The sequence below is a fragment of the Felis catus genome, chromosome B4, assembly GCF_018350175.1.
Source record: "Felis catus isolate Fca126 chromosome B4, F.catus_Fca126_mat1.0, whole genome shotgun sequence".
NCBI lineage: Eukaryota > Metazoa > Chordata > Mammalia > Carnivora > Felidae > Felis > Felis catus.
The window spans coordinates 43,858,416-43,882,932 of record NC_058374.1 but is presented as its reverse complement, the minus strand read 5'-3'; the positions used below and the strand labels follow the sequence as shown (position 1 = coordinate 43,882,932).

At 40.0% G+C, this 24,517-nt stretch overlaps 1 protein-coding gene across 2 annotated transcripts in view; it reads left to right on the top strand.

The window, feature by feature from the left end:
- LOC101081475 (ovostatin homolog 2-like) overlaps positions 1–21,551 on the top strand; it is a 57,384-nt gene extending 35,833 nt beyond the window's left edge. Inside the window, exons 21-37 of one of the 2 annotated variants that reach the window (XR_006600526.1) lie at positions 1,760–1,878; positions 3,051–3,102; positions 3,866–3,949; positions 6,586–6,762; positions 7,559–7,640; positions 8,278–8,434; positions 11,383–11,457; positions 12,186–12,351; positions 13,371–13,582; positions 14,768–14,977; positions 15,862–15,986; positions 17,324–17,414; positions 18,247–18,315; positions 19,816–19,918; positions 20,624–20,699; positions 20,869–20,938; positions 21,399–21,551. Coding sequence is in view for 1 of the 2 variants with exons in the window: in XM_019834475.2 (XP_019690034.2) it covers positions 1,760–1,878; positions 3,051–3,102; positions 3,866–3,949; positions 6,586–6,762; positions 7,559–7,640; positions 8,278–8,434; positions 11,383–11,457; positions 12,186–12,351; positions 13,371–13,582; positions 14,768–14,977; positions 15,862–15,986; positions 17,324–17,414; positions 18,247–18,315; positions 19,816–19,918; positions 20,624–20,676 (1,775 nt within the window). In the remaining variant the exon portion in view is untranslated. The remainder of the gene's footprint in view (positions 1–1,759; positions 1,879–3,050; positions 3,103–3,865; positions 3,950–6,585; positions 6,763–7,558; positions 7,641–8,277; positions 8,435–11,382; positions 11,458–12,185; positions 12,352–13,370; positions 13,583–14,767; positions 14,978–15,861; positions 15,987–17,323; positions 17,415–18,246; positions 18,316–19,815; positions 19,919–20,623; positions 20,700–20,868; positions 20,939–21,398) is intronic. The other variant, XM_019834475.2, reaches the window with a different exon arrangement.
- Positions 21,552–24,517: the final 2,966 nt, after the last annotated feature.

Here is a 24,517-nt window from a genome sequence, read left to right as displayed (position 1 = left end):
CAATTAAAAATCCTATTTTGATCATCTCTTTTCCAGTTGCTAATGCAAAGCCACCATTCATTTGTATAAAAGCATAACATGATTTAAATACACTATAAATGCCAATTTTCATGATCTATCAAATCCATATGTCTTGTCCCAAAAGGAGGTTATATTTTCAGTAATGTTGCTCAGGTCCTCCACTTCTAACTTGCTCCTTCACCCGTCATCGTGGACATGTGTCACCTATACCAAAATTACTCCTCAATCATGATGATTGCCAGGACTTCTAAATTTGCTAGATATATCATGAAACATCAAAAACAGTGACCCCTTGGAAGGAGATCAGACACTGAGAAGAGTATTTTCTTCATGCATGTGTTATCTGCAATATAGAAAAATAAATTTGGAAGTATCTTGTTGAAAACATAAGGGAAAGGAAAGTTAAAAAAAACTAGTAAACAAAATGTTAGATGTGATAGATCCATGATACTCATTATCGCTGATGTAAAAAATTGTCATTAAAATTTCCTTTATTTCATGTTCCATGTTCATTGTGTTATTGCAGGCAGCAAAGAGTTTATTTATGCGATTATTTCGGTTCACCTGTGATGTTGGTGTGACTAAAACTACTTTCCCTGTTAGATTTTGTTTCTCGATTTTTCTGACTACACTTAAGTCTTCAAAAATCTTACCCTGGCCGTTGAGATAGAATACTATTTGGCATTTTTTATGGTAAGTTTTATGGCATTAAGTGGGGCGCACAGTTCTAAGAATAGAGAAAGTCGTTCTTAAAAGGAAACAAATGAAACAAAACACAGAAACAAGTAAAAACAGGAACAGTAATTGGTTATATATATTGGTATATAGGCTTACAGTAATAGGAAGCCAAAAGAATTATCTTTTCCAATCTTCCAATTTTCACAAGCAATGACACTGAAGATCAGTTTTAATTACATGACCCATGATTCACGGGGAGTTAAAAACAATGGATTCCTTGCTAGCACTGACTTAAATCCAGTGCCCTTTCCACTATGTCGTATTTTACTATTTGTGTTTGTTCAAACTTGGGAAAAGTGAGGATCCCTGGTTATTTGATGTTCTGTCCCCATATTGGTATACGTAACCTTTATCGACAACCAATTATCAAGGAAGTTTTTCTGGTGGCTTTGCCAATTATTATCTTTCCTTAAAATATTTTACTTTTTAATTAGATAAATGAATCATTTATTGTTTTGTTGGGTTGGTTTTTAACTTCTTTTTTATTTGAGTAGAGTAGGCACACTGTGCGACGTTAGTTTCCAGTGTAAAACTTAGTGATTGAACATCTCTATGGTATAACCACCATCCGTCTCCATACAAGGCTACTACAATGTCATTGACTATACTCCCCATGTTGTGCCTTTTATTCCCATGACTTATTCATTCCATGACTGGAACCCTCTCCTTCACGCATTTTGCCCATTACCCCACCCCCTTCCCTCTGGCAACTATCAAGTTGTTTGTATTTAGATCTGATTCTTTTTGTTTGTTTCCTTGTTTTGTGTTTTACATAATGAATCGTGTATTTAACATAAGGATCTTGAAACAGCTAAAACAGAGCATATCAAATCATCTTCAGGCAGGAGAAAGAACAAATTATTTTGGTCAAGCCCAAATACGATGATCATATGTATTCAGTTCATCCAATTCAAGATGTGGTTCGTAGAGTCTAACCATTTCCCCTTACAGAAGAGGCCTACGGTCAACAATTTAACTTATATTCAGGAATGTTTTCCAGGTGAAGTGAATATCACGGTAGTTGCTGAGTCCAGACAAAGTAGTGCCTGCCCCAAAGAAGCAACTGATCAGCAGAATCTAAACTGGAAAGATACTGTGGTCAAAAGTCTGTTGGTGGAGGTATGTACATGCAAAACTGTCAGGCTCTTTCCGATAAGCAATGGGTTAAATATAGGGAGGCATTCTTCTTGAATATACTTAATGAATCGAGTATAGTGACTTTTGACACAAAACATATCATTTTAGATGAATTAAAGCAGCAGGAAAATTCATCCTTTCTTTAATTAATATCTGACCCAGGATAGTAAAGCTTAATATTTGAAACAGGCTTGATGATTTTTTGCTTCCTCCTGACTCGTGGTTCCTGTAGACCTGTTGCTCTTAACCTTCCTTTTTTTTTTAATTTTTTTTTTTTTTACATTTTATTTGTTGTTGAGAGAGAGAGAGAGACAGAGCACAAGTGGGGGAGGGGCAGAGAGAGAGGGAAACACAGAATCCGAAGCAGGCTCCAGGCTCTGAGCCGTCCGCACAGAGCCCGGCGCGGGGCTCGAACCCACGAACCGTGAGATCATGACCTGAGCCGAAGTCAGTTGCTTAACCGACTGAGCCACCCAGGCGCACCTTCCCTTCCTTTTTTTTAACCGACTCTTAAATCCGAGACAAATCTACTTGTCCTACACTCCGGTGTAGATCCCACCATCCTCAAAAAGAATTAACAGGGGCGCCTGGGTGGCGCAGTCGGTTGAGCGTCCGACTTCAGCCAGGTCACGATCTCGCGGTCCGTGAGTTCGAGCCCTGCGTCGGGCTCTGGGCTGATGGCTCGGAGCCTGGAGCCTGTTTCCGATTCTGTGTCTCCCTCTCTCTCTGCCCCTCCCCCATTCATGCTCTGTCTCTCTCTGTCCCAAAAATAAATAAAAAACGTTGAAAAAAAATTTAAAAAAAAAGAATTAACAATTCTCAGTAGATAATTCTCACCTCGCCTCTTGGTCCTACTCCACAAAACACTGTCATTTGTCATTGGAGATGCTGGACGGGATCAGGGGGTTCGACAGTGTCCCATGATGATATCGAAGTTATCTCTGTTCGAACAACGGGAACACAGGGTCTAAAGTAGGTCTTGGTACTATAGAGTGACTTCCAAACTTAAACAAAAGGGGTCAATGAATGGATCATCTCCCGGGGACAAACATGGGCCAGTCGTGCCTCTCTGAGCTGATTCTGGATTACGTTTCCTACATGGAAGGTGCCCCAGACTCATTACTTTGTGCTTGTCTTTGTTTACTCTTTGACAGCCTGAAGGTATTGAAAAAGAAATGACTCAAAGTTTCCTTATCTGTACACAAGGTAAGAGACTCTTTTAGGTGGTCAAATTAGTCCCAAAGAAAATTTGTCAACAGAGTCAACTTATTTCCTTTCCTTACACATTAGTTCCCTGGCCACACTGAGTAATTTCAGTGATTTCATGTTAAGTGCCTAACGGGGGATGATTTTATTTCATCCCCTATCTTCATTGTACAATTTTGGCTAACCAAAAGTATAATTTGTGAGAATTTTTTTGTCAGTTCATCTACGACATTGGTCTGCCTCAACCCGTTTTCCTATTTTACATATTTTTTGGCTCCTCTTGCCATATGATTTGTTGCACAGCATTGGACAGAGGAAGATCAGGACTGGGAGAAAGCAACCCACAGACACATCACCACCCCTCAGTCACCTGCTTTGTGGCCATCTTGTTGATGATGATCTGATGTTAGTGGGAATCTCCAAACTTTGCCTTCTGTGTGTGCTGTTTTATATGTCATAGTCAGTAGTTTTTTACATTTTTTTTTCACACATAAGGAGTTTAGGCACTCTACTAATGGAAACTAAGGGCCATTATCTAATACACACACACACACACACACACACACACACACACCATTCTCTGAATGTATTATTATTCTAAACGAGATCAGAGATTTCAATTTCATCTTTCTAATAAGCAACTTGCAAAATAGAAGTCAATAATGGAATCTGTCTCCTAATATGTTTGTCCCGTGTATCTGGCTGCTATTGTCTGTAAAAGAAAGTTATCACATTATCTTTTTTATCAATATTTTCCATCTAGGGACCAAAGTCTCCCATCAGGTCGTTTTGGACTTGCCAAGCAATGTGGTAGAAGGATCATCCAGGGCCTTTTTCACTGTTGTGGGTAAGTTGGCTAAATCTTGTCTTTCACAATGAGTTGAAAATTTTGATTGAGGTGATCTTAAAAAAATAATCCTCGGGGCGCCTGGGTGGCTCAGTCGGTTAAGCCGTCCGACTTTGGCTCAGGTCACGATCTCGCGGTCCACGAGTTCGAGCCCCGCGTCAGGCTCTGGGCTGATGGCTCAGAGCCTGGAGCCTGCTTCCGATTCTGTGTTTCCCTCTCTCTCTGCCCCTCCCCCGTTCATGCTCTGTCTCTCTCTGTCCCAAAAATAAATAAACGTTAAAAAAAATTAAAAAAAAATAATCCTCAAAATAACAGAATGGAGAGATTTCTCTAAACTATTAGTTGGAGGGAAGGATTGTTGAAGGTCATTCTCTATGCTTATTTCCATGTGGGATCTGAAAGGAGAATGGTACCATTTTCTTTTTTTTTCTTCCACATTTTTTATTTAAATTCTAGTTAGTTAAGGAGCACTTGGGTGCCTCAGTCGATGAAGTGTCCAACTTCGGCTCAGGACATGATCTCGTGGTTGATGGGTTCGAGCCCCACATCGGGCTCTGTGCTGACAGCTCAGAGCCTGGAGCCTGCTTCAGATTCTGTGTTTCCCTCTCTCTCTACCCCTCCCTCACTAGTGTTCTGTCTCTCTCTGTCTCCCTCTCTCAAAATAAATAAACATTAAAAAAAATTCTAGTTAGCTACATATAGTGTAATATTGGTCAGGAGGAGTAGAATTTAGTGATTCATCACTTACATATAACACTCAGTGCTCCTCACAAGTGCCCTCCTTAGTTCCTATCACCCATTTAGCCCATTCCCCCCCCCCACCTCTGTCCATCAACCCTTAGTGTTTTCTCTATTGTTAAGAGTCCCCTGGGGCACCTGGGTGGCTCAATTGGTGGAGCATCCCCCTTGGGCTGAGGTCATGATCTCCCAGTCTGTGAGTTCGAGCCCCACATCGGCTAACAGCTCAGAGCCTGGACCCTGCTTCAGATTCTGTGTCTCCTTCTCTCTCTGCCCCTCCCCCACTCATACTCTGTCTCTATGCCTCTCTCAAAAATAAACATTTAAAAAAATTTTTAAAAGAGTCTCTTATGGTTTGCTTTCCTCACTCTCTCTCTTTTCCCCTTCCCATATGTTCATCTATTCTTTTTCCTCAATGTCACACATGAGTGAACTCATACGATATTTGTCTTTCTCTGACTGATTTAGCTTGCTTGGAATAATACACTCTAGCTCCACCCACATCATTGCAAAGGGCAATATTTTATTCTTTTTGATGGCTTAGTAATATTCCATCATATATGTATATATATATATATATATGTATATGTATGTATATATGTGTGTGTGTGTGTGTGTGTGTGTGTGTGTGTGTGTGTATCTCCACATCTTCTTTATCCATTCATCAGTCGATGGACATTTGGGCTCTTTCCATATTTAGCTATTGTTGATAGTGCTGCTATAAACATTGGGGTGAATGTACCCTTTCAAATCTGTCTTTTTGTATCCTTTGGGTAAATACTTAGTAATGCAACTGCTGGATTGTGGGGTAGTTCTGTTTTTGACTTTTTGAGAAACCTCCATACTATTTTCCAGAGTAGATGCACCAGTTTGCATTCCTACCGACAGTATAAGAGGGTTCTATTTTCAAATCTATGCCCTTAGGAAACACTTGTTCTGCTGGATGATAACTGCCATTTAGAAAACAAAGGCTTCTATTATAGCTCATTAATCGGAAATATCATACATATTTATATATTTCCCCTTTGAAAAATCAGAATAAACTTTGCTTGGTAAAGATGCTGAGAATTTCCTCAGTAACAGGCAAAATCTATTTTACCAAAGGCAAACTTCTCTTTCTAACACGAATGCTTTTGTGGGAGGGATGGATTGCAGTTATAATGCACAGGCTCAGTTTCTCAAAAAGCTAACAAGCAAACAAGCAAAGACACACTTTTCTAACTTCCCCCTGTCTCTGGTAAGGAGATTTTCAGAAATCTTTTGTATGCTTTGGGGCACCTGGGTGGCTCAGTCGGTTGAGCACCCAACTCTTGGTTTCGGCTCAGGTCATAATCTTGCAGTTCGTGAGTTCGAGCCCCGCGTCAGGCTCGGCGCTGACAGTGAGGAGCCTGCTTGGGATTCTCTGTCTTCCTCTCTCTCGGCGTCCCCCCCCCTCTCAAAAATAAATAAACATTTAAACAAAAAAGAAACATTTTGCATACCAGAAACTCCTTTAACTTCACCGGCTACGCCTATCTCCTCTTCAGAATTACCTCAGGAGAACGTTCCTTGTTTCCACCATTTAAATGCAATTTTAGGGACACCGAGGTGGCTCAGTCAGTTAAGCATCTGGCTTTGGCTCAGTTCGTGATCTCAAGGTTCATGAGTTCGAGCCCCGTGTTGGGCTCTGTGTTGACAGCTCGGAGCCAAGAGTCTGCTTCAGATTCTGTGTCTCCCTCTCTCTCTGCCCCTCCCCTGCTTGTATTCTGTCTCTCCCTCAAAAATAAACAAACCTTAAAAAACAATTGTAATGCGATTTTTAATATTTCCTACTTCCACTGTGTGTCTTTTATCTGCGGTTGTTAATGCTGAGGTACCAACCATAAGTGGTGGTAACCTTCTGCTTTTCTTATTTTTAGGGGATATTCTAGGACTTGCGATGCAGAATCTGGAGAATCTTCTCCAAATGCCCTATGGATGTGGAGAGCAGAATATTGCCCTACTCGCATCGGATACCTATGTCCTAGACTATCTACAATCTACTAAACAGTTGACCGAGGAAGTTAAATCTAAGGCTTTCTTTTTCTTGTCTAACGGTGAGGCTATTTGAGTAATTTCCACCCATAATAAATAAAATCAATTGTCCCTGATACCAAGATGTCCTAAAGCTATTATTATGAGGTGGTCTCGTGGCGGGGGGGGGGGGACAGGTAGGTATTTATTTTTGACCCATAATAGGGGGTCTGGACCCCAAATGAGGTGCTCGGAGTCCTAGCTATTTTTTCTTTTTACTTCAGTATCTACACGGTCATTCAGCCTCACAGATTAGAACAATAACTTTTAAAATTATGAGCCCAGTTTTTTTTTTCATCTGAACATTGTGCCACCCTACCTAGTTTGTTGCGCTTGTTACTAATAGCTATAAATAGCTCACTCATCAAGTTCTGTATTCATTTGCCCAGTTGTATTCCATTGCAATGAAGTGACTGGATTTGTATGTAAAAAAAAAAAAAAAAAAAAGGATATACAAACCTTGCAAAATGTGACACCAAGGAGAGATCCAAGGGGATAATTTCTCCAGGTTTACTTTCCAGAAAGATATCACAGAAATAAATTAACCTTAAGGAAAAGGTATTAAACAATTAGTTAAGTGCCACTTAGTAAGCTAGGCATAGTCACATGTCATATCTGGTCATTAAAACCCTGTAAAGCATGACTTACTTTTTCTCACTATAGATAGAGAACCCAAATTTCAGAAATTATACTTGAAATGATCCTCCTAGTAATTTCTGTCTGTCTAAAACCCAAACACAGGGCTTGTGCTGTGCCGTTCTTTTTCTTCTAATTTTCGTAGCTTGAAAAACTAATTTCCTATTTTTTTTTTAATTTTAGGTTATCAAAAGCAGTTGTCTTTCAAAAACTTTGATGGTTCATATAGTGTGTTTTGGCAGAGTAACCGGAAAGGAAGCCTATGGTAAGAGATGAACATTTTATTTTAAATAATGTAAGAGTGATCCGAAGAGGGCTTGTGACAGTCTGAGGGGGCTGAGTTCGGTGGGATTTGGAAGCAAAATGAGTTTCGAAGTGACTTTACAGAAATGAGTCACATTGACTAAAATGTTTGACTATTCTACCTCTAATACAACCATATACCTAAAGTACCGTGGCAATTTGCCTACAAGTCTGATCATTTAATGACACCCCCCCCCCCCGTACCGCCACAGCCTAACATTGTGGCAAATGACACAGGTTGGTCTACACTTCTCAGAGAGCCATGTGGATTCAGGAGAGAGGAAAGGAAAACCAGAAGGCCCCAGAACATCTAATTAAACCCATTCTGTCTCCGTGTGTAGATAATCCAATGAACCACAAAACAAGAATTTTGAGTGGAAACACGCTGGAAATTACCTACGCTTAGGTTCACATATTGACGTTCACAGCATTTTACTGACCCAGTGGAAAAATCCACTCTCAGTAAATGTTCTTTGCGGTCAACGTGAGCCAAATCAGACGCAGCCACTCTTGTAGGGGGAACAATGCTGATGAACCTGTTGGAGAAATGACGTCTCTTTCTTATCTAACTGTTGTCTAACTAGTGATTTGTATTACAGGCTCAGTGCCCTTACTTTTAAGACATTAGAGAAAATGAAGGAGTATGTTTACATTGATGAACAAGTTCAAAAACAGACCTTGCTCTGGCTTTCAAGCAAACAGCAAATCGATGGCTGCTTTAAAAGTGATGGCAAGCTTTTCAACAATGCCTGGGAGGTGAGAGATGAACAGAATTAGGCCTTCCTCGCGTCGTTGCATTGCCTACCTTTCCTACTTCTGGTCTAACTCATCTAGAACAGGAATATTTTTCCTGGGAATATTACCCCTTCTGAGTCCACCAGGGTTGTAGGTCCCTGGTGTATTGGTCAACAGCCTCATTCCCCTGCATGCATGTTAACCACAGCTAGACTAACTCCTCCTGAACCTGGTGTTTGCCTCATGGTCTTTAGTTCTTCCGTAGAACTAGTCTCCTGCAGTGGAGAAACTAAAAATAGGAGAGAAGGAAGAAAAAAGAAACCTAGAAGGGAAACATTCATAAATTTAAAGTCAGACAATATGTTAAAGAATGGGGCCCTATTTAGGGAATTCATTCCTATTTATGGATGGCAAGAATGTTCAGGAAGAATATCCAGTCATTCACAGCATTTCAGTGAAACTCTTTCAATGTTTTCTCAAGTCAAAGGAGGAAGGCTTAGGTTGCTGTAGGTCAAAATACAAATGAGATGAACTATGTCCTTGAAGGTACCCACCCCTTCCCATCCCCTGTGCATATGTAGGTAAATCACTAGGCAGAATTTTCCTTTCTGCTTCCCTTTCTTTGACGATACCTGTACACCTCCATTCCATCCTCTACATTCTTTTTTTTTTTTAATTTTTTAATGTTTATTTATTCTTGACAGAGAGAGACAGAGAGAGCATGAGCAGGGGAGGGGCAGAGAGAGAGGGGGACACAGAATCTGAAGCAGGCTCCAGGCTCTGAGCTGTCAGCACAGAACCCGATGGCGGGCTTGAACTCACAGACCGCGAGATCATGACCTGAGCCGAAGTCGGCCGCTCAACCGACTGAGCCACCGAGGTGCCCCTCCGTCCTCTACGTTCTTTATTCTCCTAACCTTTGTATTTCCCTCTGAAAACAAGCCCTGATCATGATTTTTTTTAGCATGCCATAGTATCGCCGAAAATATTCCGGGCTTTCCCTCTTTATTGTTCAGAGTCATCACACCTATTCTTGGGATTTGAAACCTAAAGCTAATCCACTTCAAAATATGGACAAATGGCCACTCTGTATGGTATTTCATTTTAATGCAATTTTCTTCCAATTGGTATACTCTTTGTAGTGTAGAAAAATGTCTTGGGGCGCCTGGGTGGCGCAGTCGGTTAAGCGTCCGACTTCAGCCAGGTCACGATCTCGCGGTCTGTGAGTTCGAGCCCCGCGTCAGGCTCTGGGCTGATGGCTCGGAGCCTGAAGCCTGTTTCCGATTCTGTGTCTCCCTCTCTCTCTGCCCCTCCCCTGTTCATGCTCTGTCTCTCTCTGTCCCCAAAATAAAAATAAACGTTGAAAAAAAAATTAAAAAAAAAAAAAAAAAGAAAAATGTCTTTATCTTTTTACTGTTTTAAAGTTTGTTTTTGAGAGAGAGCACATGCAAGCATGAACAGGAAAAGAGACAGAGAAAGAGGGGGAGAGAATCCCAGACAGCCCTCGCGCTGTCAGCACAAAACCCAAACCTGGGGCTCAATCCCACGAACCGTGAGATCATGACCTGAGCCGAAATCAGGAGTCGGACACTTAACCCACTGAGCCACCCAGGCACCCCTAGATAAATGTCTTTAAATCATTTCAAATCTCTTCTTCACAATAGGAGCACCCTGGTAGAGAAGAGCTCTTGTCCTTATGTAGAAAATGAGAATTGTGTATGTTCTTTTCTAAAACATCTCTGCAAGCTTTCTTCTTACTGGGCTCTTTACTGAGCACTGCTTCCGTTTGTCTGATCTTACCCAATCCCTTTTCCACGATTGTGTGTGTGTGTGTGTGTGTGTGTGTGTGTGTGTGTTGAGCTGGGAAGGAGTAAGAAGCAACAGAAAAACAAGAACCTATACTGCAAGGGAATGGTGATAGAACCTGTTATAATTTTTTTTTTAATTTTTTTTTCAACGTTTTTTATTTATTTTGGGGACAGAGAGAGACAGAGCATGAACGGGGGAGGGGCAGAGAGAGAGGGAGACACAGAATCGGAAACAGGCTCCAGGCTCCGAGCCATCAGCCCAGAGCCCGACGCGGGGCTCGAACTCCCGGACCGCGAGATCGTGACCTGGCTGAAGTCGGACGCTTAACCGACTGCGCCACCCAGACGCCCCGAGCCTGTTATAATTTAAATGGATCCCCCCAGCTTATTTTGCTGTTCCTTTCTACAGTTATTTGCACCTTGCAAACTGAGCTCCTCAGATGTTCATTTTCTGAGGAAGAAAGAGGTCACCTTTTGCTTAAATAGAGAAACTGAGAGGTTTATGCCAGATCAGAGGATCTCAAACGCCATCTGAATGCGATGCACCTATATCATTAGAGCACCCATTCATTTCCCTGTGTCTTATTCCTAACTTTTTGAATCAGAATCTCTTGTGTGAATGCTGGTTTATCTAATGCTTAAGTTCCCCACTGCGTTTTTATGCATTGTCAGCTTACAAATTGCATAACTTATGGATGCTTTTCTGGTTTTACACTCTACGAATCCTTGAGACCTGACTATCGTTACCTCCTAGGATACGTCCCCAGGGATGTTCAGGCAGCTTCGCAGCAACCTTCTGCTCGAGGGCAGCAGAAATTCTGTGTTTGTTTTTCCAAATGAACAACAAATAAGGGAAAATAGAGCCAGGGGAGTTATTTGGAATTCATGCTCAATCCTGGGTCATGCAAACGGATTGTCATTTCGTGTACTTGACATTAATTGTACTTTTGTTTATTTCATTAGTGTAATGAATCTTGATGGATTCTCACTCCGATAGCATAGTTATTAGCCGTCTCATTTTAAAATTACATTTAGGATGTTTTTATAAAGAAGAGTATTGGTTCCAGTGTTTCTAGCATACTTAGTTTCACTTCAGAACAATAGCTCTTTTTTTGTGTGTGGTCTACTATCCTGTGTGATTAATTGTTCCCTTGTGTCTAGGGTGGAGAAGAAGAGCACGTTTTACTCACTGCCTATATTGTCGGAGCGTTCCTTGAAGCTGGACTCAATTTCACCGTACGGATTCTTATCATCCTTGAGTTCCAGCCAGTTGAATGCACATTAAATGCATTATGGGTTCAGAGCGATTTGAAATCCTTAGACTGAACGAAACATCGGGAGAGCATTTAATTCATTACCCCTCCTTAAGTTAAAGCTGCTCAAAGTTTTTCTGATTCATAGAAACCTCTGATGAACGCTTGCGTTTCTCTCTAGGGAAAATACACATAGGCACACATCCGCAAGCTTTTCACACCATTTCCAGTATCGAGATATCTCCTTATGTCCAGCCATGAATTTCAGGTTAAGAAGTCCTGTTTTAGGTGTAGACGTAACCGAAGAGTCTGTTTGTCAAACCAGTTTAGTACGTAAACATTTTCAACTGAAGTGTGATCATATTGGCTACCCCCCAATCCCAAATTCAGATTAAATGACTGAAAAATCTATTCCTGAACTAAGTGAAATAGCAGGAATTTTTAGTCACTAGTATATCTCGAAAAGCATCCTTAGAAATATAATGCATATTACTTAGCTTTTATTTCCTAAACACTAATATTGTCATTAAAACTGAATTTTAACAATCTTTATGAACTATCACACATACGTGTATATGAATAAGTTTATATGCAAAATATACTTCAAGGACATATTGTATACATTTTACAGAATGATTAGTTTAAATAGTCAGCAAGCTTATAAAGTATTCAGGTATTATTTTAAAATACATTATTCTTCGCCTTGACTAGTTTCCTGCTCTACGAGATGGGCTCTTTTGCCTAGAGGAAGCACTTCAACACGGCGTCACTAATGGCTATAATCATGCAATTCTAGCTTACGCTTTTGCATTAGCTGAAAAAGAGGAGCAAATGGAATCCTTACTCCAGATCCTGGATCAATCTGCTACCAAAACAAGTAAGTATTATTATTCAGTCTTACTAATGAGGATGGCCTTGAGAATAAAGAAATGAAACTTACTTATAATCATATAGGAACCCTGTCTTCACTGGTCTGCTTCCATTTCTCTTGTGGAATTTCTCGGTGCCCCTTTATCTTTAAAGAACATTACATAGGGCACCTGTTGGCTCAGTCAGTTGAGCATCCAACTCTTGATTTCGGGTCAGATCCTGATTCTGGAGTCAAGGGATCAAGCCCTGCTGAGCGCAGAGCTTGCTTAAGATTCTCTCTCCCTCTCTCTCTCTCTCTCTCTGTCTCTCTGCCCTTCTAAAATTACAAAATTAAATTTAAAATTAAAAAAGTTTTAAAACAATAAAAATAAAATCAAGAACGTTACACGTTTTCTATTTCCCTCTTTCTCCTTTCTGTTAGTTTCTTTTCCAATGAGTGAAGTGGAGAAAATCAAGCATGGTGACCATGCCGTCGACCAAAATTACTGTTTGTGTGACTTAATCACATACTGCTTTTAACCTTAGGGAATTGCTGTTGGAAGCTATATGGGTTTTCTAAGACTGCGATAACAAAGTACTGCAGACTAGGTGACTGAAACAACAGAAATTTATTATCTCACAGTTCTAGAGGTTTAAAGTCCAAGATCAAGGTATCAACAAGTGAGGTTTCTCTTCTTGGCTTATAGATGGGCATCTTCTCCCTCTGTCTTCACACGGGCGTTCTTCCGTGCACCTGTCTGTCTGGTGTCCCTTCCGTGTATCCAAATTTTCCCCTCTTATTGGAATACTAGTCATACTGGAGTAGAGCCCACGTTAACAGTGTCATTTTCACTGAATCACCTCTTTAAAGGCCCCATCTCCAAAGAGAGTCACATTCAGAGGTACTGGAGATTAGGGCTTCAATATGTGAATTTTGAGAAAACACATCTCAACCCACAGCAGAGGTCAGAAATGGAATTCGCACTGTTCTTATGTGTAATCAGCGGTATTTATAGGGACTATGTGAAAATTCTTCCTTTTCCTTAGATAATGTCATATACTGGGAACGAGCAAAGAAACCCAAGACAGAAGCATCCCCGTTCTTTATTCCTCATGCACCTTCTGCTGAGACTGAGAAGACTTGTTATGTGCTCTTGGCTGTTCTTTCCAAGAAAACTCCTGATCTCACCTATGCGAGTAAAATTGTGCAGTGGCTTGCCCAGCAGATGAATTCCCATGGGGGTTTCTCCTCCACTCAGGTGATTGACATGGGCCTGATATTAATCATATGTTTCATGCGAAAGACGCTAGCCTTCAGTAATCTAGGTAGCAAAGGTAATCATAGAAAATACCTTCTGAGATGAAGAATATTTGATACTGTGTATGCCCATCGATTTGTTGGGCAGTTCTTGTGCAACAGAGACTCTACCAAGAATTCTTCATATACAGATGAATAAACTAAGGCCTCTGTTCAAGGAATTTGTGACTGATTTTTACCTCCATTTGCACAGTAAAAGTAGAATGTAAGTCTAGAAGGGATTGTTACCGTAAGCACCAGAGTCTTGATGATGTTAGATATCCAATAATACTATGATACTACATATAGACCAAGAAAAAAAATTTCTCTCTATTTATGTGGTGTACGCATTGGGAAAAACAAATGGAAGTAATGAGTAACAAAAGAAGTGGGTATAAAAAACAGTGGCTTATGTCTTTCCTTAACAGGAAAAAAAGTAAAATTCAAAGAAATGCGGTTTCATTCCTATGAAGGAAATTGTTACTTCCCTCCTTATTTTCTTTGCTTTAGTCTTAGTATCTGAATAAAATCGTATGTTAGTGAATCTCCCAACATCCTTTTCTGATTCTGACTCCTTTTCTTAAAGATTGGTGGGCATAAGCATTATCCAAGGCAGCCAAAGTACATAGAACCTTAATTTTTAGAAAAGATTTGACACTATTTTCAATAACAGAGACTACATTGCATTAAATCCTTTAAACGAACATCTAATTAAGATGGGTTGGGGGCGCCTGGGTGGCGCAGTTGGTTAAGCGTCCGACTTCAGCCAGGTCACGATCTCGCGGTCCGTGAGTTCGAGCCCCGCGTCAGGCTCTGGGCTGATGGCTCAGAGCCTGGAGCCTGTTTCTGATTCTGTGTCTCCCTCTCTCTCTGCCCCTCCCCCGTTCATGCTCTGTCTCTCTCTGTCCCAAAAATAAATAAACGTTGAAAAAAAAATTAAAAAAAAAAAAAAAAAGATGGGTTGAAGAAGATTAAATGGCAATCATTGCATAAGCAAATGTATCTTCCTATGACTTAAGATTTGTTTCTTGGTCCGTTGACCTGTCTTAGGGATATTTTTACGGATTGATTTAAAGTTTATGGTCAAGTGATGACTAATATTGCAACATAACAGAACTTAGATCTTGGCTTCTACTGTTCTTTGCAGGACACTGCAGTCTGTCTTCTTGCCATGACCCGCTACATGAAGTTAACCTTCTCTGATGACCAAAACACCGTCACCTTTCGCAATGAAGAATCCAGTGAGATTTTCCAGGTTAACAGTGACAATCGCTTACTGGTCCAGCGTTCCGAACTAACAAAAGCACACGGACAATATACAGTAGATGTGGAAGGACAAGGTTGTACATTTATCCAGGTAATAGAAATCTACCTGAGGCAGAAATAAATATTTGCCAGTTAAAAAGCCAGACTATCCTTTTAGTTATAGATAGAGTGTTATTTTGCCATTGTATATTTTCATTATTATCTCCATTCTTTCTCTCATTGATATTTTCTAATCAAAAGCTGAAAATGCAAGTTATTTTATGAAGAGACACTTACAACTAAAGATAGCTGGGTAACTGAGAAGTTTCTCGAGGAATGTCACTGTTAGAAAGAATTCCGATATTTCCATTAAATTATGTAAAGGTTCTTACATCTTCTGAAAACTGAACAATTACATTTAGCCTTATTCCCTGATGGTAAAGATATAAAATAAAGTGCATTAGAAATAAATATAGAAGGGGGGTGCCTGGGTGGCTCAGTTGGTTGAGCGCCTGACTTCAGCTCAGGTCATGAACTCACAGGTCATGAACGTCGGGCTCTGTGCTGACAGCTCGGAGCCTGGAGCCTCCTTTGGATTCTGTGTCTCCCGCTCTCTCTCTGCCCCTCCCCTGCTCACGCTCTGTCTCTCTCTCAAAAACAAATAAACGTTTAAAAAATTAAATTTAAGGGGCGCCTGGGTGGCGCAGTCGGTTAAGCGTCCGACTTCAGCCAGGTCACGATCTCGCGGTCCGGGAGTTCGAGCCCCGCGTCAGGCTCTGGGCTGATGGCTCAGAGCCTGGAGCCTGTTTCCAATTCTGTGTCTCCCTCTCTCTCTGCCCCTCCCCCGTTCATGCTCTGTCTCTCTCTGTCCCAAAAAAAAATAAATAAACGTTAAAAAAAAATTAAATTTAAAAATAGAGGAAACAGAAGTCCTTCAATTTTTACTTCAGGATAAATCTGTCTTATGATTTTCTTACGATTTGCTTTTCTTTTTAGGCTACCCTGAGGTATAACGTACTCCTACCTAAGAAGGCATCTGGATTTTCCCTTTCCTTGGAAATGATAAAGAAAAACTCATCGGATACATTCCAGAGCCATTTTAACCTGACCGTAACCCTCAAGTGAGTGTCCCATTTTGACATCAACTCCCAGCTTAGACAGAGGGCGATAGATCAAACAATAATTATTTTAAATAGTAGCAAAATAAATATTAATGATGGCAACCACGATGAGTTCATACGTTGGTTGTGATATTTCTACAGCATAGTTACTTTACAGCTCTCTCTGTACACACCAGTTTAGTACTTATGCGAGTATGATTTGTATTATAGGGAAGTATAAATTTGAAAGCTTCTGCTGGAAGTATATTCCAGCAATGCTCCCATTTGTGTGTGTGTGTGTGTGTGTGTGTGTGTACGATCTGTCAGATTTGGGCAACAGAGATACTATTTTTTTTTTCCTCCTGAAGACCACACAGTGGGGCCAGTACAAGGAAACTTACAAATACTGGTTCTCTAACTATGCAGAGCAAAATTTTAGATTTTTACTTTTTGGAATAGACAAAATCATTCTCTTGAATTAAAATATAATTTATCGGGGCGCCTGGGTGGCGCAGTCGGTTAAGCGTCCGACTTCAGCCAGGTCACGATCTCGCGGTCCGTGAGTTCGAGCCCCACATCGGGCTCTGGGCTGATGGCTCAGAGCCTGGAGCCTGTTTCCGATTCTGTGTCTCCCTCTCTCTCTGCCCCTCCCCCGTTCATGCTCTGTCTCTCTCTGTCCCAAAAATAAATAAACGTTGAAAAAAAAATTTAAAAAAATATATATATATAATTTATCGATGCCAGAGAGCTTTAATCCTAGTTAATATGTGGAGAAACACTGCGTAAAATTAGTTTGGGGGATTTTTCTTAGGATTTCTGAATGAAAATCTTTTAAACATCAGAGCTAAGATAAGAACTACATACTCTGTGGAACCCTCAACTTCATGTCCCAAACAATGCTGTCCAGAGTCAGGGACATAATCTAGGGACATAATCTAGTAGTCAGGGCATGACTACTCTAAGATTCTGCCAACGTCTTGCTTTCCAAAGATATCCTTTAAGTATTGTGCAAATCTAAGGCTAACATAAGTATATGTCATATAAATTTATCAGCTTTGTTTAAAATTCATGATTTTGAGGCCTCAGGTAAATTTAAAAGAGATTGGGGAGATTCTGGGTCCAGATAATTTACTCTTTACTCCAAATTACGCTCCTTTGTATCTTCTCATCCATTATTATTCTAGTAGTGCCTATTCTCAGATGTTTGAGAATGACTTTCTTCGCCCTGTTCCCTCTTCAGTTTTTGCCTTTGCTCCAGACGTACAGACAGTTGGTATCTACGTCTCCATCATCCTTGCCTTAATATAGGTCACTTTTCCAGACAGTTGTCTCAACTTGTGTTTGTTTTTAAATTTCAGATATACTGGAATCCGCAATAACTCCAATATGGTCCTTGTTGATGTCAAAATGCTGTCAGGATTTACTCCAGTCATGGCATCTATTGAAGAGGTAAATAATAGAAGCCTAAAACTTGAACACAGAAAAGGCTATAGTGTATACACGGAATAATTCGTTAGCAGAACAAAATCGTGCAATTCTTCCTTTAAACAAATATATTCAGAGTTCATTTGTTTGTTTTTGCTGTCACACTGGAGGGACGGTGTTCTTAATTTGTAGCAATTAGAAGTCATTTTTTCCCATAGCTCATAATTATTTAGTTCCTACTTGCGTTTATAAAAATATCGTGGCGTGGAACACCTGGGTGTCTCAATTGGTTAAGCATCTGATTTCAGTTCAGGTCATGATCTCGCAGTTCATGAGTTCGAGCCCTGCATCGGGCTCCACGCTGGCAGTGAGGAGCGTGCTTGGCATCCTCGCTCTCTCCTTTCTCTCTCTCTCTCTCACTCTCTGCCCCTCCTCTACTTGTGTTTTCTCTCTATCTCAAAATAAATAAACTTCAGGGGGCGCCTGGGTGGCGCAGTCGGTTAAGCGTCCGACTTCAACCAGGTCACGATCTCGCGGTCCGCGAGTTCGAGCCCCACGTCGGGCTCCGGGCTGATGGCTCGGAGCCTGGAGCCTGTTTCCGATTCTGCGTCTCCCTCTCTCTCTGCCCCTCCCCCGTTCATGCTCTGTCTCTCTCTGTCCCAAAAATAAATAAACGTTGAAAAAAAAAATTTAAAAAAATAAATAAATAAATAAACTTCAAAAAATATCATGGCATAAAGGAACATCCATAAAATGGATTCCTGACAATCAGTTAAGTAAAAAGCATGAACCATTCAATACTAGAAGATATTCTTTAATATCTGTTCTCCATCCCTCCCTGCCAATTTCTTTAAAGCTTGAAAATAATGGCCAAGTGATGAAGACTGAAGTCAAGAATGATCACGTTCTTTTCTACTTGGAAAGTGTAAGTTCAGCAATAATTGTTTTTTTTTCTTCCGTGGCTTTCTTTTGTTTTCTAAAGGTAATTGGATGCTTGTATTTTATTTATACATATGTGAACTTTTATCCAGTTGACCTTTGAATGACACAGGTTTGAACTGCATGGGTCCATTTACACAAGGATTCTTTTTTTTATAAGTGCAACACAATACTGTAAGTATATTCTCTCTTCCTTATGATTTTCTTAATAACATTTTCTATAGACTTAATGTAAGAATACAGCATATGATATAACATACAAAATATATGTTAATTGTTTATGTTATAGGTAAGGCTTCTCTTCAACAGGAGGCTATTAATAGTTAAGTTTTGGGGAGTCAAAATATATATGCAGATTTTCAACTGCGCAAGAGGTCGGTACCCTTAACCTCCATGTTGTTCGAGGGTCAACTGTATATCTGATGGGGTTTATTAGAAAATATGGGACATTAAGGATGCTCAGTGTTCTTCCATTCCCACTTCTCCCTCTTAACTCTAAATGTCATTAGATATTTAAGATATTTAATGATATCTAAATATCACTAGATAGTAAGAGTTAACAAGCGTGTTCATATATGCTTTAGCTACTACTTTACTAGGATGACTCAAGCCAGCAATATCATTTTCCTGTTTTTCATTCCTCACAGCATCTAACATAGTATGGACACAGAGTCGGTGTAGAATTCATGTAGAGTTTAACAGGAACTCCCAACAAAGGCTGGCATGAGTTTTAGAGTCGTCCCTTCCATATGTACATCATTACCTTTCACATAAATGCCTACATTACACTAATGCTCTGAACTAGATTCCTTTCACTTCAATATAAGCAACAGGACTTCAAATTTCTTATAAATTAATGTCACCTAACACATGATTTTGTCATTATGTAAGATACTGATACCCTAGTTCTTTTTTTTTTTCAATATATGAAGTTTATTGTCAAATTGGTTTCCATACAACACCCAGTGCTCATCCCAAAAGGTGCCCTCCTCAATACCCATCACCTACCTTCCCCTCCCTCCCACCCCCCATCAACCCTCAGTTTGTTCTCAGTTTTTAAGAGTCTCTTATGCTTTGGCTCTCTTCCAATCTAACCTCTTTTTTTTTTTCCTTCCCCTCCCCCATGGGTTTCTGTTAAGTTTCTCAGGATCCACATAAGAGTGAAACCATATGGTATCTGTCTTTCTCTGTATGGCTTATTTCACTTAGCATCACACTCTCCAGTTCCATCCGTGTTGCTACAAAGGGCCATATTTCATTCTTTCTCATTGCCACGTCGTACTCCATTGTGTATATAAACCACAATTTCTTTATCCATTCCTGATACCCTAGTTCTATTTAATTGGGTAAATCATGAACTTCTGGATATGATTTGCTCAGTGATTTTCTCTTTGCAGAACTGCTGATGTATTTGCACCTAATGTATTTATCATTTGCGTCCTCGTGTGATGTAGACCTGATGTATTTACCATTTGTATCTTTCTAGGTTTTTGGTACAGTGAACAGTTTTACTTTCTCTGTTGAGCAAAGCAACCTCGTGTCCAACATACAGCCAGCCCCGGTTATGGTCTATGATTATTATGAAAAAGGTAGGCAAGCAACGCCCTTGCCCTAAAGCTACTGAACATGACCATGATATCTAGATCTAAGACTCCCTGAGCCACTAAATTTTCCGAAATCAACCTCAGTCATCAAATACTAAACAGTAACTGGTTTTACTTTCTATATTGCTTTTTTGCCCTCCCTGTTATATCTTCAGACTGGGCCATTTTCGAGTTACCAAAGATTTTCGGCACCTAGAATCTTTTTGACATAGTGGGAGAAAGCGCCCCTTTAACTTGAAATACTAACCATTCGACACTTCCAGTCTCTTTGTTGCCCTTACCATGTCGTGCTACCTTTACGGACTTTGATTTGAGAAGGAGAGTGGACAATACTCTGAAATGTTATAGACAACTCTTGATAGATTAGGTTCCAAAACAGTTGCTAAGATGTTGTAAGGACCCTAAAAATTTTCCGTGGAAGCTCAGTGCTATTAGTTTCTCATTGCATGTCACATGAAATTTGTCAAGTAGCATTTGAATTCCTGCTCCTGTCCTTTACTAATTGAATGTACTTCATCAAGCGCTTTAAACTTTCATACAATATTTTTGGATTTAGAAAATGGAGAAGTGATTGACCGTCCTACAAAATTATTGGAAAGATAAGACCTAATGTATCTACATAGTCTGACATAATCTGATTATAGAAAGTTGGAAACTTAATAAGGGGCGAACTTTCTCTTTATTTCCCAGATGAATATGCCCTTGTTACTTACAACATCAACAGCGTTTCAGATTCCTCGTGAGAAAAAACAAAGCACCGGAAAAGGTAAGGAAATTACAAATATTGAAAATATATCTGCAACGAACGCCTAAAAAGATAAAAACAATAGATGAAACAAAGGGAAGTCTGCCCTGTGTCACAGGGTTTGAGTAGCTATGTGTACTAAATGAGTATCTTGATAGTCAATAAGATTTTATTTCTTTCTTTAAAATAGCTTTAAAGATGGGGCGCCTGGGTGGCGCAGTCGGTTAAGCGTCCGACTTCAGCCAGGTCACGATCTCGCGGTCCGTGAGTTCGAGCCCCGCGTCGGACTCTGGGCTGATGGCTCAGAGCCTGGAGCCTGTTTCCGATTCTGTGTCTCCCCCTCTCTCTGCCCCTCCCCCGTTCATGCTCTGTCTCTCTCTGTCCCAAAAATAAATAAACGTTAAAAAAAAAATTAAAAAAAAATAAAATAAAATAGCTTTAAAGAATTTCCAGCTGTATACGTGGCTTTTGTACATGACTCATTTTTTAAAGCCTCTCATCTTTGTTCTATAAGTTGATAAGTCATCAAATATAGATGCACATACATTTATACACATTCACGTATAGATTAGACGTGTATGTGTATTTGTGTGTGTGTATATATGTATGTTTGTTCAGCTATGTCTATACCTATCTATCCATCTGTCTATCTATCATCTATCTATCTTTCTCTCTATGCACACAGTTATTTATTGTTTAACCTACGTTTTTAAATTCCAGATGGAAAGCTATTTACTTTGAATAAACTCATCTTTCTGTATCAAACCTGGAAGAAAGCCATGCATCACCTCCCATATTGAAGAGACCACAGTCTTCCGTGACTTCTTATCAGATTGTATTTTTTATTGTCCCATAAAATGCTTTCATTTCTCATCGGAGTCTGTGAGTTTCTCTCCTTTCAGTATATTATATGTAATTTTCATCCTGGGAAACTTAGGACTTTCTTTGACAGCGGCTCTCATAATTTTCTTTACTGGTGTCAATTCTGAGGTCAAGTTTCTAGACGCTATGGTGTACAGACTATGGGATCCTCCAATATCCAGAGAAAGAGCAAGAAAGCCAGGGTCAGTGGGCGTGAGGGAAAGAGATGAAGTTAAAGAGGACTTCATATGGGCTCAAGGAAATAAAAGAAACACAGGCAACACAAAACGCACAGACTCTTCTCCATGAAAGATCATCAGAGAATAAGGGGAAAAGTACTTAGAAAGTCACAAATTAATTGATGGATTTATCAATTTCCTTTATATAATTGAGAGGGAAGTCCAATGGCGTTTGATCTTTTGAAAAATTAATTTATTATACTGATTAATACAGGCTTATGACTCTGCTGAGATACTACTACAAGTAAGAAAAAGATACAGATAAATTCTCCAGTTGCTGAGCTGAAAAAAAAAAATGGAAACAGAGTATCCTGGACTCTACCAGTACCCCCAGAATTAAAAATATAGTGTTTTAAAAGAAAATGGTTAAACTTATTTGTGTAGTATCTCCGCCCAATGTATGTTGCTCACAGTGCCTCAGTTACAACTGGGCCCTTACTAAATGTTTATTAATTGATTCATCATAGATACACTGTTGGGGTGAGTCCACAGGTGGTGCCACAAAAGTTTATTTGATTGGGTTAAGAATTGCTTGATACCTTCTCAGTTCGTTTATTTTACCAAAACATGGCACATCAGATATGTAGATACGACCTCAGGACTCCATGCTTTTAAAGACACCCGAGGCTCTATATAAATTCAAGAGTTACATTCAAGGAAAATACGACTCCTTGGTACATGGTAAAGTAAGAGGAATTCACTTTGTGGTAAATAATGTCCCTATGTGGGAAACTTTTTTGTGTGTGCCTAAATCAAGAATTCTCAATCCTCATTTTTTTACGTGGCACGTATTCAATAGTCTGCGGACATAATAAAATCGTTTCCCCAATTCTAAGGAGGCAAGGAGGGCGCGATGAAGTCTGCTAATGGCTGTATTTCAAGGCACAGAGAAATTCTAGAATTTAATGTTTACTTTCCCAAAATTTCTTGGTGTCACAGTGAGGGTGAGAGGTAACAGGGAGCTGAGATCTATGTATCTTCTAAAGAATGAAAGACTATTGAAGAACAATATAGCTCTGTTACTTGCCCTTTGCATTGAAACCTCTTTCCAGTTTATGTTGGACAGACAACCAAAATAATTTTCCTGGTCCGCATTTCAATATAAAATGGGGCCTAAAGGAGTACCTGGGTGGCTCAGTGGGTTAAGAGTCTGACTCTTGATTCTGGCTCAGGTCATGATCTCACAGGTTTGTGAGATCGAGCCCCACATTTGGCTCTACGCTGACAGTATGGAGCCGGCTTGGGATTCTCTCTCTGCCCCTCCTCTGCTTGCCCACGTGGGCATGTGAACTCTCTCTCAAAATAAATGAATAAACAATTAATTAATTAATTAATCAATTAAATGGGGCATACCGGACATTCCAGTTTAGGAGTATTGAATGGGAAATGCCAAGTTTTGATGCGATTGTGTGTGTGTGTGTGTTTAAGAAAAGATCTTTAGTAAACTAGACCACCATGGAATATTTAACGGAGGATATACAGCTTTGATCTAGGTGACACTTGCATTATCAAAGCATCATATGACACTTGTCCCTCTTGCCCTCTACACAAAAGTACTTGGACAACAGGAATAATTCATTCCATCGTGTTTGTATGTAGCCATCACACTTTTTTGTGTTTGCAGTTTGATATGTTATGTTTACATTTAACTGGTACATGAAATACTTAACCCTCACATCCCCTTTACTGTCTTCTAGAAATCTCATCCTCTTTGGCCTCCTCCTCATTCTATCATTTTTTTCTTATTTCTCTTGTCTTGGCCTCTTGCCTTTTATTGTTTTATTTTCCTCCCATCATCCCTTAAGGATTTGATCCCCTCCCATAATATACACCTTTTCCTTCTCACTCTCTAGATACCAATTGATCTTCTTCTTTTTGGCCCCACTTTCTTTCTCCAAACATTAAATAATATTTTGCATCATGATTCTAGCAAGCCCTCTTCTCTTCTCTTTATACAGACCAAAAATCCTGTGATTTAATTTGCGTCTATATTTTTTATGATTCCCAAATATATGCCTCTCTTTCTACATTTCAGCCCCGCGAATCCCGCTGCCTACTGTACTTCTTTAGCCACATGTCCCACAGGGGCTTCGATAACATTCATTATTTTTTTTATTTTATTTTTTTATTTTTTTTTCAACGTTTATTTATTTTTGGGACAGAGAGAGACAGAGCATGAACGGGGGAGGGGCAGAGAGAGAGGGAGACACAGAATCGGAAACAGGCTCCAGGCTCTGAGCCATCAGCCCAGAGCCCGACGCGGGGCTCGAACTCGCGGACCGCGAGATCGTGACCTGGCTGAAGTCGGACGCTTAACCAACTGCGCCACCCAGGCGCCCCAATAACATTCATTATTTACCCCCAAACTAGCTTATTTGACAGAGGTCCTTATCTCAGTGTGTGACAATATCGTCGCTAAACAATTAATCTAAGTATCAACCTTAACTCCTTCCCTGTCTCATCTCTTGCATTTCACTTATTTACTGTTGATAATGGACCCGTGTTGACCTATCACATGAATGATTCACTGATCCATTTGCTTTTAGCCACGTTGCCATGTTGCCTTAGGTCAGACCACCAGTCTCGAGGGCCCACGTGTGCCAAAAATCTCTTCTAGATGGTGGGGCTATAGCAATGAATGAAAATCGTAAGAAATGGCTATCCTTGTGGAGCTTACATTTGAATGGGCGATATACACAATATCTGTAATCTAATCAAACAGTATATGTAGGCATAAAA